The following is a 27,457-nucleotide window of genomic DNA, read 5'->3' as shown; positions in this document are numbered from 1 at the left end:
ATGTAAATGTTTTGATATTATAAGATAGTACGATGGAAGTAAATAGGTACTATCAGTGTATGTGTTGAAATCCACTATCGAGGACCCCTATTTTCATTTCATGGACCGCCAAATTTTTTTTCACTGACGTAGACCCCTTGCAGGTTGTCATAGACCCCTAGGGGTCGATATAGACCACTTTGGAAATCACTGTCGTAAAGAATCCCAAGCTCCTATGCAATAAAGATCCCGCACTGTTCTTTCTTATTACAAATATTGACTATCTGCAACGTAGCCCCATATGTCATAGGACAATATACTATGATGGTATTCTTCGTCATAATTATCCTTAGTAAGAAAAGGACCAATATTCCACCACTTCCGCACATGCAGTGGTAGTCGTGCAACAAAGTGCACCGCCCGCCAGCCCGCTGATAAATGCGTATGCGGCAAACAATGCGAATTACACAACTGCCACCGCTAAACCGCTCAACACGTGTTTCACCCCTCCACGGGGCATTTTCAAAAGTTATGTTACACCGATTAGTGCTAAACACAGAGTTCATAGTTTGGTTGGTGGTTGTTCGTCCTTTTCTTACTTAGGATGGACTTCCGCAAGGTAACGCCTGATTACATTAAATATAATTATCCATGTAAGAATATATAAAAAATATATGTACGACTATATATCCTGGGACAACCGTCCAGCTTGTCAAGTCCAACTTCGAGATAGAGATCACTCGCCGAATCCAATTCGGATGGGCAGCGTTCGGAAACCCCCGAAACAACTTCTCGTCCAAAATACCTCAATGTTTAAAGACGAAGGTTTTTGACCAATGCGTGTTGTCGGTGATATTTAGATCCGAGACGTGGTCATACGACAGACCTTATATGTAAAAGCTTGAATAAACAGTTCATTTGCTTTATTATATGCTCATCTTTATCATATAATCATATTATGATTTCAAAAATAATAAAGAACGTAGTGATAATATAGTAAGAAAAAGGGTAAAGGCATATAACCCTATATATTATATATTAGGGAGACCGGAAAGTAATGTCGCTTTCTTAAGTTAAATTCACACGTCTGCATTTATAACAAGTTTTTATTTCTAATCAACAATATATTCATCTTATTGTCGATACTTTTACATATCTTTTGCCGTCTAGTATACAAATCAATCGGTTTTTCTGTATATGTCGACAGAAACGACATTACTTTCCGGTGCCCCTAGTATAAATAGCATATGTAGATATTTAAATATATATATTATGGTATATTTATATAGAATCTTTTTTATTTTAGTGATTATATTCTCTTTTAACGGTTTTTGGTAAAGAATGCCTTAGGCATAAAGTTCACCATTATACATATTGTAAGTGTTAAATAAACAAATATATTTTCAAATTCAAAATACTATTTAAAATAAAACTACGCATTCAGGAACAATATTCTTTATTAACACGTAAATAATGCAATCTATTTTACAATCAACGAATGTCATCTGCTATTCGAGAATACACTTTATCTAGCAGCCAACAAATGCTATTTTAAGTTACAGCTTTAACAGATTCTTACTAGTACAGTACCAGACGATAAATATTGCACATCGACCTTTGGAAAGAGATAATCGGCTTCGTAGAGCGTTATCTCTGTCGTACGAAATACAACGACTGACAAAACGTCACATAGGTTGTGTGGGACAGAGATAGTGCTCTACGAAGCAAAAATTAGTCGATTGTCTCTTTTCGTAGGTCGATGTGCAATATTCCTCTCCGGGTACTGTAATATATATATGAGTCGCTTTAGGTTAAGGCGATTTATGTAAATTCACTGAATTATTATATAATCAATTTAAAATGTTTACTAAACAGAACCACGTAAAAACCATAGATGAAAACATTTTGTTTAAAATCGCAAACGTCTCATTGTACTGTACTTATAGTTTGGAACTCACACAGCCTTAACTTGAAAGCTTTCATCATAGCGAAATTCAATCTGGTTGTAGATTCTATCAAATTAGGTTCTGATATTATCCTACTTAAGATATATATAAATTGCTATTAAGAATTTTTTAAACTTAACTTCTTTGTGAACAGCTTTCATATATTGAAAAAAAGTTGGGTTAGGTTAGGTTAGGTTTACGATTGTTTGCGAGTTTGAGCGGAGGATCTTGGTCCAAGAAATCTGGCAAGGCTTTTGTCTGGGAAAAGCGTATAAGGCGCAAAGTAGGATCGAAAGAGGGCCTATCGATTTAGCCCAGGGTTTTCTATAATTGGACTAAGGTAACCCTGCTTGTCGTAAAAGTTGACTGAAAGGACATTGGGTTCGCGGGATGAGGGTGGGACGCCTTTACTTCCACTTAAGAGAGGAGTGTCTAGTTGCTATGGTAGAAACGAGGATGCTGGAGTAGGCTTAGCTTCCCCTAAGATATGTTTTTGCATAGAACTGACGAACCGCTCTAAAGGTATCGATCACTACCTCCAAGGGTGTTTTAGAGAGTGCTTCTGTGTGGACATCTTTCAAGTATTGAAAAAAGTTAGGTTAGGTTAATAATTGCTTGGGAGTTTAAACAGAGGACCTTGGTCCAAGAAATCAGGCAAGGCTTTCGTCTGGGAAAAGCTTATAGGCAGCGTTGGTCGCTTTAAGTAAGAGCGTTTTGGTGTAAGAGGTGACTGTAAGGACATCGGGTTCGCGGGATGAAGGTGAGAGGCCTTCATCTTCCATTTAGAGTGGCCTCTAGTTGCTGCGGTTCCAATGAGGATGCTGGAGTAAGCCTAGCTTCCCCAGGGATGTGTTTTACAGTACTGAGGAACCACTCGAAAGGAACTGATGACTACCTCCGAGAGTGTTTTAGTGGGTAGTAATCCCATATAACACTATCCTACCTCCCATAGGGCAGGATTATCATGTTTCCATACAGATTACCCCCCCTCCCCTCAAAACCAAAGAAAAAGATTAACAAAGGGCTGTCAAAATCAAAATCTAATTTCGTCAAAATGCTTCCCTAATTTTAGGTGATGGGTCGCAAAAAAATTATACACATATATAAAGTTAAATCATCGTTTACATCCTGATACTATATCTATATATCTTTCCTATATCGGGACTACATTCAAAATTTTCCCAACGAATATATCGGCGGAGAGGAAAATTTTTTTTCGGACTGCAAGTTTAACACCCCTGATAAATGATTCAAGCGGATAATTGAATAAATGAGAAAAAGTCGATTACATAAAATATATCTAAACATTAAATTATCTTTATTTATGTCTAAAAACAATTGGTTAGTAAAGATCCTTATTCTACACAGGTGTGCTGAAGGCTGTGTCATTTCCTCTTGGCGTTCAATTTAATTCCTTTCGTCTTGGACTTCACGATGCCTTTGAACTGTTTCGACGTAACCTGCTTCTTTCTGTTGAAATAATATTAAACTTAAATCTAAATTTTCCGGACACTTTATATCAAATAACATTTTTTATTTGTATACAAAAGACAGACATTGCTCTTGCAACCATAAGCCGTTTGTTTTTTAACTAACGCCTTTGGGGTCCAAAAGTTTTTTATTTATATATTTTAATGGTCTCTGTTTTTGGGGACCTCTCGTTCTCTCTGCCATGTGGGATAAGGACATTACATTTCTGGTAAATGAATTTATAAAGTTTTTTTTTTTAATTTTTATTTACATACTTTTTCCTTCTTTCTCAATATCTTTTACGCTACCTTTTTGTCTTTCAAATTCTATCTTTCCTTTACAAATCTTCTTTCATACATCGCCTTTCTTCCCTGATCACAATTTTACATACCACAGATATTATATATATTATATTAGATTTAAAAACCATTGTTTTTTTTTTAAATAATTATTTAACCTGTATTACTTTTAATACGATTTTCATCACAGTTTTATTTATTTCTTTCGGGTCTCACCGACAATTAGGGTCTAGGGCCGAGTCTTTTCATTGTGATCTGCACTATTATTTTTTACAATAAACAAGGAATTGATTGTTGTCGCCCATTACAGGGGCGACGCTTGCTCCCTCTATCTTTCTCCCTAACGTCTACATCGGAATCTCTCCAAACACAAGCAATGTGTTGCTGGTGATGACATACGGATCCGTGACGTGGACAGTTACGACCGGTCTCACAAGGTCACCCAGAGAACAATGGAGAGGGCTATGCTCAGAATTTCGCTGAGAGAACGAATCAGAAATGAGATCCGCAGAAGAAACAAGATGACCGACGCAGCTCGAAGGATTGCTTGTCTGAAATGGCAGTGGGTGGGGAACATCACTATAACCGATGACCGTTGGTGCACCAAAAGGTTCTTGAGGAGCGACCGACTCCTGGTAGTCGACAAGGGGAAGCCCCCCCCCCCAACTACGTGGACATGTGAACCGCAAGGCCGGTCATCGTTTTCGTCACTCGATATCGCCCGCTGCCACTTAAGACGAACAATTGTTTAAGCCACTATAACCAACTACCACTACCAACCAAACTCCGAACGTGTCCTCTGTATATATCGAAATATATATTAGACGTCAATAAAAATTTTACTTCTTACAGTAGACATATAACGGCTGACATAATGATAATGTTTAATATAGTTGGCGTATACAAATGTAAAAAGATGTAAAGATGCGTTTACACATGGCAACTTTTTGTTACAAGTACCAAAATTGAACTTGGTGTGGTCATTAACATGCACAGTATGTCAATGAGTCTCGGAGGCAACTATACTTGAGATTTATCTAGGAGACATAGCCTAGTGGATTGGAAACTTTAAACCGTATGGGATAGGCCACATAACCCACAGAATATATAGCCATTGACATAGATAAGGGTGATATGTGATTTTATTAACGGCGTCCTATATCCAACAGTGAAGATAATTATGTTAAATAATGATAAAGGAAAACATTTTGCCTTCAATGTAAACGCATCTTTACATCGATATGAATAAATGAAAATGTAATATATTTTCTGAAATTAAATCTATGGTCTTTTGACTAAGTATATGGGTTACCTCTTGTTGAGGTTCTTCCTGGACAATGGCAAGTACGCATACGGGTCAGGTTTCCCTTTCTTCTTGATGTCACCCTTGGCCTTCTTGCTCTTGTACTCTGTTCCAGCCACAGAAGACACTGATGCTGCTGATCCTAGAGGCCTGAAACAATATTTGTTCTTATTAAATGTTCTTTTGAGACACCGGCTGTACTAGACTGCAGACACACATAATGTACGTGATCGGGTCTCTCTTTCGCACAGTTGCCTGTCATCGTCGCAAGGCCACAAGAGGTGATTTTTAGAAAAATTCATTCCGGCATTACTCGAGTAGGTAACTTATATATATCCTTATCGATTTAAATATATACAACAATATATAAAGTACTCGGCGATAAATATAGTACATCGACCTTAGGAAACAGACATTCGGCAATCGGAAAAAGATCATTTATGTCAGCGGATACTCTCACTGCAAGATATAGATCCTCCCTCAAAAATCGTCACAATGATCTTAACTACGTCTCGACGACCCCCTAGTGGGGGGCATACCGTCTACCGGCACGTGGTGCCATAAAATGACTGTTGTATTAACATCGAAGTTAGTCTACCTTTGCCGAAATACACACACACACACACACAAATATAAATATATATATATATATATATATAAATATATATATATATATATATATATATATATATATAACGATTTGTATGAGGTCTTGATGGACATCAGCCTGATCTGAAAAACAACTCTCCTCCTATAATACAGCAATAAAAGCTCACCGGTGAATGCCTTTGCCTCCGGCGCGGTACTTGCTGGTGGTGGCGGTGGAAGCCCTGCTCCGGCCACTCTTGATGCTGAGGATATCATCATACCGTCGCTTCGAACCTGGCTTCAGGAGCTTCGACGGCTTTGCATCGGCTTCGTCATCTGTGGGTAGATTTATATTGTTACAAAGCACCAGTTACAGAACCCTATAAACAATAAACACTGAACACGCGTGACCTTCAAGTATTTATAATTTTTTTTGTACAGTTCTCGGAACTTCTGAACGATAACTAACTCGAACTTACTAGAACCTTATTAAGAAAAGGACCAATATTTAGCCACTTCCGCACATGCAGTGGTAGTCGTGCAACAAAGTGCACCGCCCGCCAGCCCGCTAGTAAATGCGCTTTTCTTACTTAGGTTGGACTTCCGCAAGGTAGCGCCTGATTACATTAAATACTAGAACCTTATTCGTGGTATCAATAAGTATACTACCCATGTCGACAGTTCAGTGTTGTTTTTCGAGTTATAAGATTAAGATCTACGATCAGTGATACAAAGTGACTATTTGGCAAGTTATTTGGACAGTGATTTCATGAGCGATTTGGAAGCGAAGTTTGGGCTAGGCGAAAGTATACTTTGTGTTAAAGTAGGGTGACCATATGATTTGTGAATAAAGGACTCCTTGTGAACCAGTGGTGTTTCATTTCGAGTCAGAACCCACAGAATGTAACAATATATTGAATATTTATTATATGTGGTATCTAACGGTAGACTAAAACTTGTAATAGCATGTCATGGGTTTAATTACAATGATACAATTTTATAATTCAACTGCAATAATTATATATGATTGCCACTGCTCACAAACAAGTTTCCAAAGGATAGATAGCAGCGCCCTCTATATACCATAGTATTATGGCAATTATAGTATATCTCCTAATAGATTTATATGGGGGAAGCTTAAGTACAGAAATGATGACGACGATTGTAAGTTGTTTGAAAGTTTTGAAGGTAGATAGAAAAGTGTATGGTTTTGTTCGAACACAATACTGTATTTTTAAATTCAATTTTTACAGTATATAGAAAGTTATCTGTCATTATCGAAATATAATTGTGGGAATACAAAGTTCTTCAAACCCAACAGTGGTGTTAGACATCTGCATATATCGCATATATGACAGCAATTTGGTTTAAACATGAACATTTGTTATCAAGTATCGATTTGTTGTTGAAAAATCGATTTTAATTACTAATTTCAATGTGTATTTTGATATGTTCTGTATATATAGATTTAATTTTAACTATAGATTAATTTAATTTTTTTTGTTATAAAAAAGTTTCTTCGACTTCTTATACGATTTTTTAAGATACTTAAGAAATTGTCTTCTTTCTTAGTTATCAAGTTTGTGTACATTTTCTGCCATATCCTTCATTTAATACTGATTGTATCTGGCCGGTTTCAATGAAATTAAAAAAGTTACAATTTAAAAAAAAGAATAATTATCATTTTTCACATAAATGCATAAGCCAAAGTCAATTGCAATTATTAAAAAAAAAACTTACCGGTATCATCTGTATCACTATCCACTTCACCGCTGGGCTTAGGTTCCTCTTCATCATCAGACGCGTCGTCCGTGATGATCAGCCTACCGTCTGCTGCTGTCCTGAATCCACCGTCTTTCTTCTTCTGTGCCCTCTCTTCTATAACCTTCTTCTGCCTTGGGTCAGTGGCTGTGAAAATTTATTACGAATTTTAACACCAACTTACCTTTCTAAACTTCAAACTTACTTCAATTTTAATTATTTCTCTTTAACAAAATACATAAAGTAGTTCTTATAGAGAAAAAAAATGTGTTTGAATTGGCTCAATATTTTGACACGTGACATGACATTGACAGTGACATTTCAATCGTGACAATTAAATAAGAAAGGACCAATATCTAGCCACCTCCGCACATGCAGTGGTTGTCGTGCATGAAAGTGCACCGCCCGCCAGCCCGCTCGTAAATGCGCATGCGACAGACAATGCCAACTACACAACCGCCACCGTAAATTCACTCAACACGTGTTTCACCCCTCCACGGGGCATCTTCAGGAGTTGTTACACAGATTAGTGCTAAACACCGAGTGACAATTAAATCTAATTCATTCATTCATTCATTCATGGTAACCTAAGCTTGACTATGTTATCTTCTAGTGGTCTCCAATCGAAAACTTCTTACATGACGACCCCTGTCTTCGCGTTATAAATCCAGCCAACTGCCATTTCACACTAGATATTCTTCGAAATATGTCGATGAACTATCATTTAAAAAAAATTTGAAACATCCTTTAATTTCAAACTGAGATCGTTTCAAAGGCACCTAGATTTGAAAATCGCCTACTATAGTTTCAGACGAAGTTTTTTACGGTCACTTTCACAACATCCTTAATATTATATAAATTCATATCCAGTTCCATTATCCTTATAAATTCCTTCATACCATAAAATTACTTTTTTACAATTTTTTATTTAAATAATTTTTCAATTTGATACACATACATATATACGATGTACCGTTAAATTTTCACGAAACTTTTCTGTAAAGTTCACCAGTTCTCATATATATACATATACATATATATATATAGCATCCTTCATGGGAGAGCGACTAATTTTGTATATGTATATGTATATATATAATTTATGACCTCTCGTTCCTCTTATCTTATATTTTGACAGGGATATATTTATTAATAATTCTTCCATTTTTTTTTCACCCTCTCACCTCTTAAAAGAACTCTTTCATATTACTTTTTAAAATAATCTTTCACTCTCGCGGCAAAACAACTTATTTATACAATACAAGCTTATTTACAGTTAAAATATTTACTAATTATACTTACCACAATTGTTTGCAAAACTGCAGAAAAATTGACAATTCCCATCATCTCCCATAGGGATACTATACTGCTGCTGGTGATCTTATCCTCTATCTCTTCTTCACAACAAGCTTTTATATCATATTATATAAAACATTTCCTTTCATTCAATTTTTCTCTTTTATCACATTCACTTATTTAACCTACCATTAATTTATCTCCACACCGTTCAAATGGTAAAATGGTAGAAAATTCCTACCACATTAAATAAATTATAATTACCAGTTATCTTCCTCGCAGCGGACACATCAGCAAGATCCACAATCTCCTCCGCATCATCCTGGATCCAGGCCTTGGTCTTCGCTCTCTTTGCTTTGTTCTTGGGTTTCTCCTCCTCATCAAGATGCTCCATCTCCGAATCGGAATCTCGGAGTATGTCCTCTAAGGTTTTTGAGGTGCCTTTCACCGCCATATCGGCATCTGAATCAGATTCTGTTTGGCCTCTGGAAAATTTAAATTAAGAATGCAGTCAGTATTGACGGTGCCATGTTTAAAAAACACATACACAGTACAAGAACGCAGAACTTTTAGATAGAATTTTTTGCACTTCCATTAAATTAATGCTTCAGGGTAGGTTTAAATAGGAACCGTCCAAGGTCTGTCCAGCATGTAGGTGACCATCCTCTGACCCTTTTACCCCCCCTTCCCCCTTTCCGACAACAATAAGCCTCTCCTGATAATCAAAGCTCCTCAGTGCAATGTGGTCGAACTAATTATTTATTGCCAGGTACAACCTTTTTTGATACCTCATAACAATGTAAAGATGTGTTTATACGGGTAGAATTTTTTTCTTTACTGATTTGTAAGTCCTTTTCTGAGTTCTTTGAAAACAGAAATAATGTGCGATGTCCACGACATCAGAACTGTACAGAACCATTAAATCTTTGAAATTATCTGTAAGAAATAAAAAAATAAGAAAAAAGAAGTTAATTACCGTTTATCATCCTTCATTCTCTTCTTTCTACTCTCCATCTTCCTGATATTCCGGAGGCGCTTCAGCATGACCTCGTCATTTGTAGGAATGAGTTTCTCTACGGTCTCCGCGCCGTATTTCCTGGTCATCCTCGCCAGGAAGTAACCAATCTCGGTCCGTGAATGTCTTTTGCAGTCGTCGCTCATTTTGGACAGCGTATTAAAGATTAGGGGGAGACTACCTGCTAGCACTTCTGTTGGGAGAACCTTGGTGTACACCTGGAATTATTATCACAAATCTACTGTCAAGTTAATTAAATTTATTCTCGACTTACATTATAGTTTCTAATTACATTCCTTTTGATTTTTACGCTAATTTGAAAAGCGGCACTACCTTGAGGAAGCTCATTGCAGCAGTGACCACCTCCCGGTTGTTCTGCAGCATCATCTCCGCGACGGTGTCCAGTAAGCGTTGAACCGTCTCCAGGCCCATGTCCTCGGAGAAAGTGAAGAGTGCCGACGCGAGGGCCCTGAGGGTCGCACTCACCACGCGCGGTAGTGGCGCCGACAGCCCTGACGACACCATATCCAGGAATACCTGCATACCTGGGTAGAAACAATTTTTATATATTCTTTCCTTTCGTCTTTCATCACTTGAAGTCATCAGGGCAGTGAAACGTGGTCATCACTCTGGTCCTCATTGGCAAGCAATGTTGGGGTGCTATAAACATGGAATTTTTTTATATCAGTAGTTTATCTGATGGTACAATCTTGATTAAGGGTATAGTATGTGTTGACACTACCTCCGGGCTGGTTCTTGAGAACTTCTCCAATGGTGTTGATAAGGCTGAAGGCACACTGCCGGCACTTGGAGTTGATGTCCTTTGTGCACACCACCGACTCCGCAACCGCACTCTTCAATAGCTTACTCTCGCCGTTGAGGAATGGCCTCGAGTGTATTAGATGCTCTATACACCTGGAAATAAGGTTCAATTTTCTTATATGTTCGTTACAACCTATAGATGCTTGCTGCAAGGCCTAGGCTTCTCTGAAAGATATCTATAAGGATACATCATAATCACCACGCTTGGCGATCGCAGTGTGATATTATGGTACACAGAGGACGCTGCCGTCCATCTTCTAGAAACTTCTTTGAGAATTTAAAAAAAAAAAAGTAAATAACTTAATGATAACATAGTTAATAAAAAAACATTTTAAAAATTCGTTTACTAAAATTAATTACTCATTTAAGCGATTTAGGCCTCCCTAAAGGCGATCAGAGTGTGGTATTATTGTATGCACATAACATAGCCCATCCTATAGAAACTTGTTTCTGAGCTGTGGCAATCCTATATAATTAATGCATTAGTGTGAATTACATAAGATTGTATACTTGGAATTGAACCCTCAACCTACAATCGCAAGTATGAGTCCTCTATGGTTGGGCTACCATGCTCACTCAACATAATAACCTCAACAAACCAGACAGTGACAGCATTTTGTGTTTGGCACTGGTCGGTGTAACATCTGAAGATGCCCCGTGGAGTGAAACACGTGTGGAGTAAATTAACAGTGGTAGTTGTGTTTCGCATTGTTTACCGCACGCGCATTTATCAGCGGGCTAGCGATCGGTGCACTCATTGCACGACTACTACTGCATAACGGAAGCTATATATTAGTCCTTTTCTTTAAAAGTAATAAAAAATGTTATATATTTTGTGATCAAAATGTAAGGAAAAATTGTCATTTGAAACTCGCAGACATTAGGAAAGCAGGTAAATTTTTTTCCTGGGTTGGTAGGCAGCTCAGAACGTTTAGTTTAATCAACAATGAAAGCGGTTAAATGAGAATCTGTGTTTGGCACTAATCGGTGTAACATTACTCCTGAGGATGCCCCGTGGAGGGGTGAGACACGTGTTGAGTAAATTAACGCTGGTAGTTGTGTATCGCATTGTTTACCGCACGCGCATTTATCAACGGGCTAGCGAGCGGTGCACTTATTGCACGACTACTGCTGCATAGCGGAAGTAGCTATATATTAGTCCCTTTCTTAGTTAGGATGAACTTCAGGAAGGTAACGCCTGAATCTATTAGATAAACTAGACAGTGAATAATGTAGTGCGTTTTTTAAGAAGCAATTTGAATTGTAATTGTTTTAAATAATTTCGATCGAATCAAAAATGAGGATACGCAGAAGTACAAAGATCACCGACGTAGGTAATAATTGCTCGTCTGAAGCCACCGATGATCGAAAGGTTCTCGAGAGACGACCACGAGCTGGTAGACGTGGTGGATAGGTCCCCACACTAGGTAGATCGACGACATAGTTGAGGTAGCAAGTCGCTGGACGGAGGCAGCGCAGGTCCTTGGAGGAGGTCTTTTCTAGCACAGCTTTCTTCATTACTCTCTGGATGACCTTGAGCCTTCTTATGAGGCCCGTCATCAGTCAACATATACATATGTTTGTTATATACATATATATATACATATATATATGTTTGAAGACGTGTCTTTGACCAATGTGTGTTACCGGTGATGATATACGAATCCGAGACGTGGTCGCTGATGACGGGAGTCATAAGAAGGCTCAAGGTCATCCAGAGAGGAATGAAGAAGGCTGTGCTAGGAAAGACCTCCCCTAAGGACCTATATATATAGTATAGTATATATACTCATTTTAAAAATCTTAAAAACCAGTGGTTTTACAGCAAAAACCAGTAGAATACAAAAAAGGGATAGAAAGAGATGAAAAACTTATTCTATCTCACCTTAATCGGGCAGCCTTACTGCTGTCAGCTACTTTGTTAAGAGAACTCATCAGCATCTTCTTTATCTTCTTATAATTATCCTTTATAAACTCCTTACACATCTCTTTATCACTTTTAAATATCTCCTCCAGTATCCTATAAGCCTTCTTATGCTCCATCTCCAGTAACTTCGCCTTCTCTTTGTATTTGAGCGTCTTTTTCACTTCTCCATCTTCATCCATCTTCTCTTTCCTCGCCTTTTTGAATGTCTTCGGGTCTTCTAACACGGTCTCGCAGAGTGGGTAAACCCATTTGTCGAACAGTAGAGCTATTTGTTCGCTTGTCTGATATAAGACAAGGAGACGAATTATATCCAAGATGGATTCTCTTTGGAAATGATTTTCCTCGGAAGTCTCCAGCTGTTCCAGCGCGTTCTTGTACAGTTCTCCTGTGACGGTTTCGTCACTTATGGTTAGATACACCTGGAATATACGGTATGATTGATTACAGGTGTAGATGCTTAAAGGGGTGGATGTATAGCTCATTTGGTTTCAGAAATAATTACGGTAGACGTGGCGTGGGTAGACCCTCTACCAGGTAGATCGACCACATAGACAAGGTCGCGGAAAGTCGCTGAAGTAGCTGGTTATGGAAAGTACTGGATTACGGGAAGGAACTGGATAAAATAAGAAGCTCGATAAGAGAAGTAGCTATATAAGAGAAGTAGCTTGATAAGAGAAGTAGCTTGATAAGAGAAGTAGCTATATAAGAAAAGTAACTAGATAAGAGAAGTAGCTATTTATAAGAGAAGTAGCTTGATAAGAGAAGTAGCTAGATAGAAGATGTAGCTATATAAGAAAAATAGCTAGATAAGAGAAGTAGCTATATATAAGAGAAGTAGCTTTATATAAGAGAAGTAGCTAGATGATAGAAGTAGGTGGAAAAGAGAAGTAGCTAGATGAAATAAGTAGGTGGAAAAGGTAAGTAGCTAGATGATAGAAGTAGGCGGATAAGAGAAGTAGCTATATAAGAGAAGTTGGAGAGTCGCTGGATATCGGCAGATATGATGACGACGATGATGAAGATATTTTAGAGCAATGACTTCAAGCAGGGTGATTGGAACCTTTAACACATATAATGAATATTTAAGTTTGTATCACCCACCTGAATAGTCTCCAATGCCGCCAGCCTTTGACCTTCCGCTTCACCACCCTTAGCGGGTGACATATATATGTTGAGCAATATCGGAAGGTAGTTCTTAGCGAACCTGCCCAGTTCCTTCCTATCGTCCTCGTTGTCAGCACTGCAGGCGATTAGCTTCCTTAAAGCCTGCATTACCGAGAGTCTAAATTCCGGATTGTCTTTCAGCACGTTGCCCAACACACGGGCGAGAGATTTGAAGTTATCTTTGATGTCTTTGGGAGAGTTGCAGAAGCTGGGCAATAAAGCCCAGAATTGATTGCACAGAAGATCGTATGTGTGAGATTTCGGCATATTATTCTGCTGGGTGTATTCTCGGGACCTTCGCCTGCAGAAGGTTGCCATCTCCAGGATTTCTGTAGCGAAGTACTTCAGGTTTGAATTCACTATCTTCTCTCTCAAGACGGGTAACAGCCAACTTCTCTCCAGGTTGATGTCCGTTCCATCTCTTATTGGTATATTCCTCAGCACGAATTCTGGTCCCAGGGCCTTCACAGCGCACCCTACGGCATACTCTGCTTCCTTTTCGTGGTGGAAATTGTGACTTTCCTTTCTCTCGTTAAGTTTCTTGAGTAACGGACCTAGTATATAAGATAATCTCTCGTTGCCAATCTGTAACAATGGATTGAAAACTCTTACTCATTTTAAATGACAGAGGCTAAAACGATTGAGCAAAGTTTCCCAATGTGCCCACACCCCACAGTGTGGAAATTTGAAAATGGACTCGACAAAAATGTAACCTTTAAGATTTAACATAAAAATTAGTTATGTTTCAGGGGGGGGGGGGCTCAAGAATTTTAAGTTGGGGCATGGTACAAGAAAAGTTGGGAAACACTGCGATAGAGTAAAGTATATATTCGCTTCAATAAAACATTAAACATAGGCCTTCTCCAAAGAAATCCACAGTGACTGGTCTTGGGCTGCCCGCATTCAGCTACTTCCCATGACCTTAACCAAGTGGTCGGTCTACCTAGTGGGGGCCTACCTACGCCGCGTCTACCAGCTAGTGGTCACCACTTATCTTTCGGCCCCAACGGCCATCGGTTCCACGAGCGATGTGCCCCACACTTCAGACTAACAATTCTTGGAACTACATCGGTAACCTTGGATCTTCTTAGGATCTCCTCATTACTGATTCAAAACTCCGAGCATAGTCACCTACGGGGGGGGGGGGGAGGGAGGCTTTCAGTTCCGAAGTAACAAAGACATCTCACCTCAAAGCAAACGGCGAGGGTCATGATGACATGTTTGATGGCTTGATTGAAGGGATTGTCCAAACCGGTGCTGATGCTCTTCAGCACGGAGTCCACGTGGGACTTATGTCTCATGAAACACTCATCACTGTCCACGGCAGGCTTCACGCAGTCAAGGAGGATCGCCTGTGTGTATCACAACAATGGTATAATTAAAATGATTAAATTCAATTTCAAAACAGCAGCATTCTGATCTGCTGAGAAGACCCGATCCTGAAATATAACAATTTTTAATGCCTACTTAATAATATCAACCATGTAAATAAGTCATCAAACCAAGTTCCACACATTTAAGATCAAATAAAAACTTTTGAATGCCTTAATAAGATTTATTTGATAATATATCTTTATTTTTAGATATACAAGGGAAATTAGGATAGCCTGATATATTACATGGAACTTTATGATATATGCGTACATTCAGACCCATGAAGGATTGCAACTTCATAAAGTTACTGATAAATATATAGAACTGTTTTATCATATTATCTCTAAACACTTACTAGATGGCGCTAGCCAGAAATACTCATAGACATAGTACTGATTTACCGACGTTTTGTTCTCATTAAACTCAACCTGTATGCGTACATTATACGTGCTTCGAAGAATATATAATTATATATCAAAAAATTGTATTTCTCTACTTCTGGGCCTAGAAGAGCAGCCTACCATCGTTAAGGAAGAGCCTTAGTTCGAAATATAAGAGAAATAAGTAAATATAAGTACAGAAAACGCCGTTAGATGGCGCTGGTAGTGTTGCCTCCTATTTCACACAAATGAGAGAGAGATTATGTTTAAAGATTAATGTCACTAATTGCAAAGAAATGTAAAGATGCGTGTACATTGTTATTTTTTTATAAATTTTACAGCGTAACATGTAGTGTATCTTAATATAAGTCATCTTTTGCTTGTCTTTGAGTAAATCTTGAGTTAGTTCCTATATTCTATGGTATAATTCTTCTTGGAGGTCCTGGTGATCAGTCAAGATATTCAATGGCTCACCTTCAATGCGTTCGTAGAGGCGGAGTTCACATCAGCAACATCTGACAGCCAAAGCTCAGACACGCAGATGTTGACGAAGGCAGGCAAATTTGGTACACACAAGTTTAAATCCAACCTTGAAATGAAATATTTTTTTATTTAAAACTTTACTAATTATACACCGTGTTACAGCTGACAGATTTATTTTTAAATATGTAAAAAAATTGTCCTGGAGGAAATAGTAAAAGAAAAGAGGAGAAATATGAATGGTAATGGAATGAAAAGGTATGAAGGATTATGTGAGAAAAACAGAGGAACGAATAAAATTGAAAAAGAGAAAGCGAGGACATAAAATAAGTAAACGAAAAAAATATTTAAAAAATTGTTACTTGTGTTCCCAAGACGGGAATGTTAAAAATATAATAAAAAATTTTAAAAATATTAAAAATTAAATAAGAAAGGACCAATATCTTGCCACTTCCACACCGAGTGTTTAGCACTAATCTGTGTAACAACTCCTGAAGATGCCCCGTGGAGGGGTGAAACACGTGTTGAGTGAATTTACGGTGGCGGTTGTGTAGTTGGCATTGTCTGTCGCATGCGCATTTACGAGCGGGCTGGCGGGCGGTGCACTTTCATGCACGGCAACCACTGCATGTGCGGAAGTGGCTAGATATTGGTCCTTTCTTATTTAGGATGGACTTCCGCAATGTGACGCCTGATTCCATTAAATATTAAAAATTAAACTCAAGTTAAAGATTTTATTAACACATACGCAAATAATATTTATTTATGTGTTTGTGCAAAAAATGCCTGTGTATTTAAGTGTATAAAGGTGATTTTTTGGACCTTACCGTCACTGCTGTCCAAATGGCATTTGCAGATTTTGAAGGTTTAAAGTGGCAGGGTGCAGAGGGTGCCAAGCTTAATACCTCTTAAAGTAGCGAAGGGGGCTCCCTGGTGATCCTCGGCTCGGGCCACTACATACTAGTATTATTATCGGATTGGGAAGCTTTGAGCTCTTAGATCCCTTCGATTAACGCTGTATGGAGGGAATAGGTCCAAGGATCCCCACAAGGGGGGTAGTTTGGAGTTTTGAATTTTTTTTCACAATTTTCATTATTCATGTTATGCTTTAATACTGATATACGAAATTTATCATTCACGATACAAGATGGCGTTTGAAACGCTATAACTACGAAAGAAGTCGACAGATGGCACTGGTAGTTGATTTCCAGCGCCATCTCTTGTATAAAGATAAATAAATCTAAAACAAAAATATCTCATATATAGAAAGATTGTTACGAAACAGATAAAAACAAACCATGTAAGATCCACCAAGACCAGTGTGACTTTAGTGTAAAAGAAAGAGAATTATACACCCCAATAATAACTTAATTCTTTAGGTCAAGATCAAGCAACGCTTGCCCAACGGTCAATTGCCCACTGTCGAATTTTTAAGTGCTTGGCTCGCGTTATTAGAACAAACGAAGACAGTGGGGAGGGACTTGTACAAGATACAGTAAACGACCCTAGATTCAGAGGTCGCCAACTTTATGATGCACGTATCAGGTGATGGTTCTCACCATCACCACTGTCATATCAGCCAAGACGCCCACTTCCAGGCATAGGTATAGTCTTAAACTGCCCACATCCAGTGTGGGGATTCGCCTATCCAGCCCACTAGTGGGGGGGTCCATCTGTCACTTCCTTATATTATTGCAATAAGAATAATTGTTCGAACGCAAGTCCACCTGTACGACAAGGTTAAAGGTGTCAACTAACCTGGCCAGGCATCCCAAGGCCTGCTGGACCACAGCCGCCCACGCGAGGACCTGCCCGGTGTCTGTCGCAGGTGGGCGCGCGGCGAGTAATGCTCTAGTGAGCTGCGCGACCAACCCACCGGTCACATTGCTGGTGTGCGCAGGCGCAGATAACAGCGCATGCAGTGTGTGCATGCAGCAAGTCTTGATGTATATGTTGTTATGCGTCATCAGGGATAGAATAGCTTCGCATGTCATCTGGAAACCACCTCATGTTAGCCAACCGAAACTCTTCAAGGTAACTTAGTATATTATTTATTTACCATGGGGGTGCTAGATCTATCGCGTTGTAGGAAGAGAGACCGTGTACGGTGTTCGATGCTGACGATCCGCGTTCCAGGTCAGACATAACTTAAGTTTCACGGCGCCAGTGTCGGGAAATTCGCGTTGTAGGGGGGCCAGGTACGTTGCTAACAACCCGTGTAAACCTTGCAATAAACTGACAAACCTTCCTTGACCTACGTAATCAATTTCTAAATGATCCTCCCAATACTATTCTAGAAGCCTGACTCAGAAAACCGCTGATGACCCTTGTGACAGACCCAAATCCTTTAGGTTACAGATAGATTTCATTACACGTCTCGCTTCTACCTCTACTGCATATATAAATCGCATAATTAGCAGCGCTGGTACCAGGGTACAGCATTGTCTACACTCCCTACTCCTTTGGCTACTGTAAGAGCTGGGTAAGAAAAATTTTAACGGCCTAGACACTCGTCAACCCCTTCTCCCCCCTTTCCTATGGATGATAAAAAAACCTGCAGATTTAGTCTTTGGCAGCTCCTTTATTAGGGGTAGCAAGTGTAACAATAATATTACAGCGGAAGAGAGGGTATTTTTCTCAAATACTACTTCTACCATCTTGTTTTCGGCACGGGCATATATACCCTCAACTTTCACCTTCACTTTCTCATCATTTACATTTCCTCTTTCATCCTTCATATTTTCCATCATTCAGCATACAGCATTACATTTACGCATCCTCTCTTCCCTAGCCACACTTCCAGTTACACGGTTTTGTTTGCAGCACCACCTCTCGTTCTCTTCCAAGAGGAAAACAATGTTGACACATGGAATGCTCCTATCAACTTCGCAAACCACTCTAAGCTCTCCATATATGGGAGAGCAAGCGATCGCGTGCACCACGAACTGGTCCACCGCTGGGTCACAGATGCAAGAAGGACTCCCTTTGAGGAGGAGGTATAGAGAAGCAGCAACAGTTTGATGAAAGCTTTTATCAGGTTCAAATGGCGTTTGTTACCCTCGGAACTCTGGAGAACAGTACAATCTCATTCTATCTTCTATCAAATTAATCTCCCCCTCCTATCCTCACAAAGAGAATTTTTTTTTGATATTTCTTAAGAGAATTTTTTTAAATTACATTAGTAATAAATACAATATCTGAAGGTCACCTTGATGTGATCCTTGTTGAAGACAGCAAGTACATCACGGAGCATCGTCAGGATGTGAAGTACAGATCGGTGGCCAGAGAGTAGCGCTTCAGGCTTGATCTGAGACAGGCAGTACTCAGCCACCCTGCCACTCGCGGGATGAACCTTTGGTACCTAAACAAAACCACATAGTAACATTAAAATAATTATCATAATGTAATTGCATACAGGGTGATTAGTTACAGATTTTTATGCTTCATCCATAGACTTCCTGGGATCATAACTGTCGTCGGACCACCTGGGGGAAGGGGGGAGGGGCACGAGAACCTTTCGATTTCAAAAAGGTGCGCCCCGCACACTGTCACTTCAGACAAGACTTCAACTTCGAAGCTTTGTATGTTCTATGGATGTATCTGGGGGGAAAGGGGGGAGGGGGAGGGGCACGAGAACCTTTCGACTTCAAAAAGGTGCGCCCCGCACACTGCCACTTCAGACAAGACTTTAACTTCAGAGCTTTGTATGTGCTATGGATGTATCTGGGGGGAAAGGGGGGAGGGGGAGGGGCACGAGAACCTTTCGACTTCAAAAAGGTGCGCCCCGCACACTGCCACTTCAGACAAGACTTTAACTTCAGAGCTTTGTATGTGCTATGGATGTATCTGGGGGGAAAGGGGGGAGAGGGAGGGGCACGAGAACCTTTCGACTTCAAAAAGGTGCGCCCCGCACACTGCCACTTCAGACAAGACTTTAACTTCAGAGCTTTGTATGTTCTATGGATGTATCTGGGGGGAAAGGGGGGAGGGGGAGGGGCACGAGAACCTTTCGACTTCAAAAAGGTGCGCCCCGCACACTGCCACTTCAGACAAGACTTTAACTTCAGAGCTTTGTATGTTCTATGGATGTATCTGGGGGGAAAGGGGGGAGGGGGAGGGGCACGAGAACCTTTCGACTTCAAAAAGGTGCGCCCCGCACACTGCCACTTCAGACAACTTTAACTTCAGAGCTTTGTATGTGCTATGGATGTATAGCTTATTTTTAGAAACCATTTTTATTACACTATATCCAAAAATCAATGGTTTCAGAAATAATAACCTATTGATATTATAGTAAGAAAAAACGTTTTCAAAATTCAGATTATTTCATATTAAAATAAATTATTGTAGACTAGAAGACTGCATATGGCAACTATATATTGCCAGATATTATTGGCACGTTATCAGAATGTGACAGCTCTGACTTTCAGAGGGATCATTTTATACAGGGTGATTAGAAATGGATAGCTTTAAAGCTTTTTGTTTATAAATAATGTAAACATTCACTCGTTTAAAACTTTTACACCTATATATGTATAATTAATCACCCTGTATACACTTATATCTATTGTTTTACCATATACATTTTCAAATATTACTAGTAATATGTACTCTCATTGCAATGTATTATGGTAGACCATATTTTGTTTTTTATTTATTTACGCTTTTTACAACATAAATAACTAAAAAAAAGAAACAATTCATATAGTGGTACAAAAGGTGGTCTTATCGCTCAAGGCAATCTCTATCAGACAACCTTTGGATTGATATGAGAAATATGAATAATAGAATAGAGGGCAGTTAATGGTGTACATATGTACACTACTAGCAGATCCCACAAATGTTGCTTTGCAAAAAATAAAGATTTTTAATTAACAAATAAAAAATAAGGGTTGATCGTATCGTAGAAGGGTGAAAATTTAGGGTTGTGTGTATTTTTGTATGCTGTATAGGAGTAAGGTAACTAACATTGTGACATGGAAATTTTATATATTAGACTATACATATATTACTATAAACACACACATACATATATACACATTTAAATTGACACACACACATATACATATATATATATATATATATATATATATATTGCGTGAAAAAGATTTATGTATTACACATCAATATTTTTTGTTTTATAACATCCTTAAATATTTTTATTGGTCTTGATTATCATTAAACATTTGACAGATAGACAAATAAGTGTATAACTGTAACTATTTTGAGTGCCAATCATGAGTCACTAGTTTCTTCACCTGATTCATCATCACTATTCTAGATGGTTTGTCCACTGTTGGACATGGGCATGCTCCCTAGATTTGCAATAAAACTGACACAGCCTACATCCAGTGTCTTTGATGACCTTAACAAATCATTTGTTAACTTTTGGGTCAAATTAAAGACCCCAGTGCCCATCTGTTCTAACTCCAACTTACTAATGTGTTACTGTCATAAACATTCCATTTATGAAAATACATATTAATGTCATGGAGACTTACCTTGACTTTCTGGTCCTCCGATGGTATCATGAAGCAACTGCCCCTTAATATAGCGGTAATAGCATGCTGAGCTGCCTTGCGTACCTTGAACATAAGAAGATATTCAGTCAAATAAGTCAGAATTACTGTAAAGACCATTATTATTTGATCTATATGATATTGGCTTGCAGTCTATTTTGTCTAAACCAGTGTTTCCCACAGGGGGGAGCAATTTGATTAATTAAAATCGACTTGATGTGATTTTAACCGTTTCTCCTTTATATAAAAATAACATATATTACATAGAGGTGCAGGAGGGGGCGTAAGAATTTTCAGGAGGGGCATGGCACAAAAACACTGATATAAACTAAAGACACAACCACTGTGATTGTTGAATGATTAACACTTATGATGCTTGGTTTCAATTGAGGTTGATGTTGTCAGCCCATGGACTTTTACAGCTTCATCAGAACTGAGTTCATGGAGTGGAAGGGTCAGTGGACTTAAAAAAACTGAAGCTGGACAAACGTACTCCAGTTGTACAATGACATTCACACGTAGTAAACCACTCTACCCAAGTAGTGCTGATATTGTATATATGCAGCTTGGGACAGCAGCGTGGACCACAGACTATAATAATGGTCACAACAATATTACCTTTTAAGATTGTTTTAACAAAATAAAATTTAAAAGTAAAAAAAAAGTTTTCAATAAAATTTGACAGAGAGAGTAAAGAAGAAACAAAATGTATCTCTGGATTTTTCTCTGCATTAGCATTGCTGTGTTATGCAGCTAATACAAAATCTTAATGAACAGTTTTGACGCCTCAAACATAAACCTATTAAAAAAAGTTTTATTCAAAAATCTTACCGAGATTTACCTAAAAATGTACCAAATTTTAATAGAGATTAGACATATAGTTTTTAAATTTATCGACTATAAAGAGACAAACAGACAGACGAACATTTATATGAGTCAATCTAGAGGAATGCACTATAGCAACAACCAAAGTATCCTTGGTGCGCTACCATGGTAGATCTATTTGATACTTTAAAATCATAAAACAAATAGGCATTGTACCTTCGAAAAGTCAATACAATGGTACAACGTACATAAAATATCTACTGTTATAATATATTTACTGTGATCAAAAAGTCAGGTGAAATTGTCATTTGAACCTCCCGGGCATTAGAGAAGCTGGTTTTTTTTCTAGGTTGGTAGAACTGTCTATAACATTTGCCATATCATTTAGATCAGCTTGAACTACTTGAAGGATGTTTTGTGTTTCAAACAAGTCAGGTCTTAATTGGTCAATGTGATACTGCATTGGTTCTATGCGACTTTTTTGCCAAAAACTTGACTCATATTGGATTTGGCTCCGTGCGACTTGTAGCTAATCAGCAAACTCAAAAGGCCAAAACGAACGTTCTGTTAAGACACGATTGAAGGGATAAAAACCGAATAGAAGATCTTGAAGGCTATAATGAAAAAAAGACTGTTCCGACTGTTTCAACGACTGGAAAAAGCTTTGGCAAAAGTTCCATTTATCAGACAGGGATTACTTTGAAGGTGATGTAATTGATTTGGAATTATAAATAAAGAATTTTTATTTTATAAACAAATTCACCATACTTTTTTAATCACAGTATTACATGTATTACATAAGACTTCAATTTTTGCTTTATTAATGCATTGTGTAAAATTTTTCTTTTTACTTTTAATCACCATCCTGTCTGATGATAGACTCCCGACTACCCCTTTACTGTTATCGGTCAACCTAGGGGGGGGGGGGTCCTTACCGAGAACCTTTCTGCCTCAAGGATACTTCACACTTACATGTTAATATTCTTATTGCATACAGTAACATTCGTGTCACCTATTCTTATCTATTGTTCTTGTATTAAATCTTTTTTATTAGTAGATTTAACTAAACCCACTTTCAAACATCTTACATTAAAAGGTTTTTATTAGTGTACAAATTAATTAAATAAATAGTAACAATAAACACTTGTTTTCACATGTAAGCCCTACCGCAATATATAGGGATACTTTGATTTTCAAGAACAACTAGAAACAAACAAGCTTGGCTCTAAATGTATGGTATGTTTTCTATAAAGACTTAAAGTTATTGCGAGCTTGAACAATATAAGTATTTTTGCATATTTATTGGCAAAAAATATTCTTGTGCAAGCGCCATTATTGCTTAAATCTTAAAATCTACTTTACCTTTGGTTTTGAATGTAAAGCAAAAGCGAGTACAGAGTCAAACACTTTCATCGTAGAGGAATCTCCCCATGTCGCATACTCCTGAGCTCTCAGGAGGACAGATAAGCATCCTATAGCACTCCTCAATAAAGTTCCATTGTCACTTTGTGCATTGTTCTCCAGTAGTTCTATGAATATTGATGCGGAGTCTGAGAATTGTTTTCTTAGAACTGCTTGAGGAACAGATTTAATTCCCATGGATAGGAGGGATATTGTCGCCACCAGACTTGAGTCATCCTCTGAAGCCTTCAAGGTTTGCATCTGTAAATATTGTTATATATGTTTAATAGTGAGTGGATTATTTAGTAGTCCGTTGATTCAAGTTCTGGTATATCATGGCCTGTATACTGCTTATTGATTAAAGGCTTAAACCCCAACAGTAGGCAAAGTATCATGTTGATGAAAATTTTGAACATGGTATTGATAACATCAACCACACAGTGAATTTTGTAGTAAAACCTCGTCAACTGTAAATTTTATATATCATTTCAGTCCACAACGACTCACTTCAAGGTTTAGGCTTCCCCGAAAGATATCTATGGGGGGATATAGCATGATCACTAAGTTTGGCAAGCAGGTAGGTAACTGCACTGTTGTATTATGATACACAGGAGATGCTGCTCACCATCTTCTGGAAACTTCTTTGTGAGCAGTGGCAATCCTATATAATTAATTCACACACACAACATTATAAACCTTACTGTGCAAACAAACATGTAATTTTGTTACTTATACACCAATTATAAATTTTTATAATCGGTGTATAAGTAACAAAAATTTTTATTTTAAAGTGTCTTCAGACGATTCTGGAACTATATGCCAGTCTTATCGAACAGTATATAAACATACCAAAGCAGCAAAGTACTCCGTGGTGGATTCCTTGCCACCCTGTTCCTTGATGACCTCGGTAACCGCTGCCAGTACTGCCAGCATCTCCTTGTGGACAGCATTGTTTGAATCGAAGCGATTTAGCAACCTGAACAGATACATTGAAATATTTCTAGTAATATATACATATGTTGCTACTTATACACTTAATTACCTATAAAACTAAGTTTATGGCTGGTTCCAATATTTTTTAATCACAATAGACATTAATTCATGTCCGTTTTTATTTTTTACACCCAAACCACACATCAAACACCAAACACTCCACATCAAACACTGTTTTTTCAATTTCAAAATTCAGGCTTTCCAGATTTTACAAAGCACAAAATGGAAATATTTAATGTCTATGTAATAAACATTTGAAATGCTTTTGCTTAATAAAATATATCAAAACCAGGTATTCTGTAATACACACCAAGCCAGAAGTGAGCAACTTTTTTTTTAATCAATTGGCTCAATAAAATTTTTAATTTTTTGTCAAGCCACACATGAGGTAACACTTATTAATAATTTACTAAAGTTCATTTTGAGTAAACACTGGAATAAGAGAATATATAAATTTTAATGTATAATAAAAATAAATAATATAAGCATGGGAAAATGAATATATCTGAAAAATGTTAACGACAAATTTGTCATTTTGGCCTTTCTAATCAAGTATCACTCAATTTTGACCAGTGTTTTTTTTTTGGATTATTAATTAATAGTTTCGGCATGTACCACCATTTTATTATAAATAATTTTATAACAATATTTTATAACAATATATTGATGTAAGAAATAAATTCAATTTTAGAGGTTCTTGGTGGGTCGCATGTTGCTCACTCCTGATCAAGCTATTCTTCTGGGATAGTGTCAATTTTGGATTTGAAATATCGGAAAGAAACAATGCAAATGGCCAATGCATGCACACTATGCCATTTCGGTACCAGGTTAATACATAGCACATCTTAGTGTCTAAAATAAATTGAGCATGGAGACTAGATTGACACCAAATGTAATATGAATGTGGGGCAGTAGTTTTTCTCCCTCGCTTCTAAAACATTAGGTTCGCTACCTCGCAGTATATGCAGTGCTAGCTTGTGCCCATTGCTGCCAGTTCACACACTTTCATGGGTGGTTCCCACATTACTCCCCCACAATCGAAGCAAACACTATTTACCACTCTCCCAGATCTAGTGATATAGGGCTGACTAAAGTCTAAATGAAAAGCATATATTTCTTTGATTGTTTTGTACACTTGAACCGCAAATGGGATCATTATCATTATTTCAGCATACAGAATGTCCAAAGATGGACATCGGGCACCCCCATAAATTGCCTATAACTTAAATAACAACTCGATAAAATTTTAAATTGTATACTTACTTGCTGAAGCTAACATTAGAACACTGGCTCCAATCAGAAGCGAATGTCTGAAAAGTCTTGAAGGTTCCTGATCTCATAGACCCAGAGTATTCGGTCTCCGACTCCTCATCTCCAGTTTTAACAGACATGTTTTCAAAATCCTTCGCTATTATCAACTCATTCTCTGCATCTGAGTTTTGCTTGTTACTTCCATGTCCATATCTTATTATAGCATCATGTTTTAACACAGCCTGTTGTGTTAGACCAGTATTTCCTGAAATCAAAAGGAATTATCTAACATGTCTTCACCACATGAATGCCTACTGCAAAGCCTATGCTTTGGCTCCTCCAAAGACTGGTCTTGAGCTGTGCACATCTAGCAACTCCTTGCTAACTTAATAAGTCTTAATAAGTCCACCTGGAGGGGATGGCTACTCATGCCACGTCTATGGGCAAGTCACCATTTGAGAACCTTTCAGCCCCAGTGGTCATTGATTGCACAAATGATGTGGCCCAACCATTGACACTTTAGATTAGCAATTATTCAAGCAATGATCTCGCATCATAACTCTGAGCATAGTCCCCTTTATAAGCTAACATATAGCTGGAATAATTGATGACAAACATTTAATAATGTAACAATAGCTGAAAAACCAAATAAAATAAGAAAAATCACCACCACATACTGTAATTAAGAAGCTAATAGCCCTTTTTGGGATACTTCATTATCTTATGTATGAAACCTTATTGACTCTGGTGTAAATTTATTATACTTTGGACCTGTGTTTCCCAATGTGAGGCCCTCGCCCTACAGGGGTGTAAGTTGATTGTTAAAAGGGGTAATGAGGACTTAACATGAGTTTAACCATTTAGCTTTAATATAAAAATTATATATGTTACAAGGAGGGGCATAGATAAGTGCTAGAAAGCCAGGTCTAAAGTGAGTGCTATGCAAATAATAACTTTTTAAAGGTTTAATTATTCTTAAAATTGTGATAATAACTGTTAAATCATGTTGTTTGATTACACATTAACTGTATCTATTTTAAAATCTAACAACAAATTGCCAATGAATTGGAATTATTTGATTTGTATATATGAAATACAAATAAATTGTTCATATAGCTATGGTGAAAACATAAATTATTTTTAAAATTTCACCGAGTCGGTTCATAAGAAGTTTATTAACAATTTATTAGTTGTATTTATAAGTAGTAGTAGTATTTATGACAAAAAATATAATTAACCATACCGAGATTTTCTTGAAAGAACCGGGATTTTGCCATTTCTCTGTATTTTTGAGTTTTCGGATTTGAATTTGACGATTGACCCTTCTGCCATCTCTTCCCTTTTGATTTTCCTTTTAGTTTAGATCTGAACTTCCCCATTTTGAAGTGTTATCTTTCTATTTTCATACAAAATACAAGCACGTGTTTCAGTTATAATAAATTCTGACAAGTATCGTTGACAGTGTCAAGTGTCAAGAACGAGAATTTTTTTCTATTAAGATATGACAGTGTTGTATTACGTCGAAATCCACATACTTTTTTTAATTTATAGATATACATGTAATTTAAGATAGCTTAATCAGAAGAAATTTAACATGATAAACAGTTTTACTTTATATGCTGAACAGAGTTAATGCCGAAAAATTCAAAACCTATCTAGTTACT

At 37.7% G+C, this 27,457-nt stretch overlaps 1 protein-coding gene across 1 annotated transcript; it reads right to left on the bottom strand.

Moving 5' to 3' along the window:
• Positions 1-1,418: 1,418 nt before the first annotated feature.
• LOC137924320 (RRP12-like protein) lies at positions 1,419-27,243 on the bottom strand. The gene is made up of 19 exons (XM_068767711.1): positions 27,037-27,243; positions 25,806-26,058; positions 24,399-24,525; positions 23,511-23,810; positions 21,306-21,389; positions 19,013-19,165; positions 17,563-17,798; positions 15,799-15,913; positions 14,758-14,922; positions 13,508-14,155; positions 12,365-12,825; positions 10,400-10,572; positions 9,991-10,202; positions 9,619-9,875; positions 8,907-9,127; positions 7,326-7,493; positions 5,774-5,921; positions 5,007-5,147; positions 1,419-3,395 (listed from the first exon to the last, which is right to left on the bottom strand). Exons 1-19 carry the CDS (start codon positions 27,170-27,172, stop codon positions 3,311-3,313), a joined length of 4,083 nt encoding a protein of 1,360 aa, XP_068623812.1. The 5' UTR covers positions 27,173-27,243; the 3' UTR covers positions 1,419-3,310.
• Positions 27,244-27,457: the final 214 nt, after the last annotated feature.

The sequence above is a fragment of the Battus philenor genome, unplaced genomic scaffold, assembly GCF_028537555.1.
Source record: "Battus philenor isolate CCGP_79_NKW_IND1 unplaced genomic scaffold, ilBatPhil1.0.hap1 SCAF_23, whole genome shotgun sequence".
Classification (NCBI taxonomy): domain Eukaryota; kingdom Metazoa; phylum Arthropoda; class Insecta; order Lepidoptera; family Papilionidae; genus Battus; species Battus philenor.
This window is presented reverse-complemented; position numbering and strand designations above follow the sequence as displayed.

Excerpts from the sequence above, each read along its gene's own strand:
- LOC137924320 (XM_068767711.1), bottom strand. The coding sequence starts at position 27,172 with ATGGGGAAGTTCAGATCTAAACTAAAAGGAAAATCAAAAGGGAAGAGA. Across the intron at positions 24,526-25,805 it reads TCTAATGTTAGCTTCAGCAA|GTTGCTAAATCGCTTCGATT; the intron begins GTAAGTATACAA and ends GTATCTGTTCAG. Across the intron at positions 7,494-8,906 it reads CGCTGCGAGGAAGATAACTG|CCACTGACCCAAGGCAGAAG; the intron begins GTAATTATAATT and ends AAATTTTCACAG.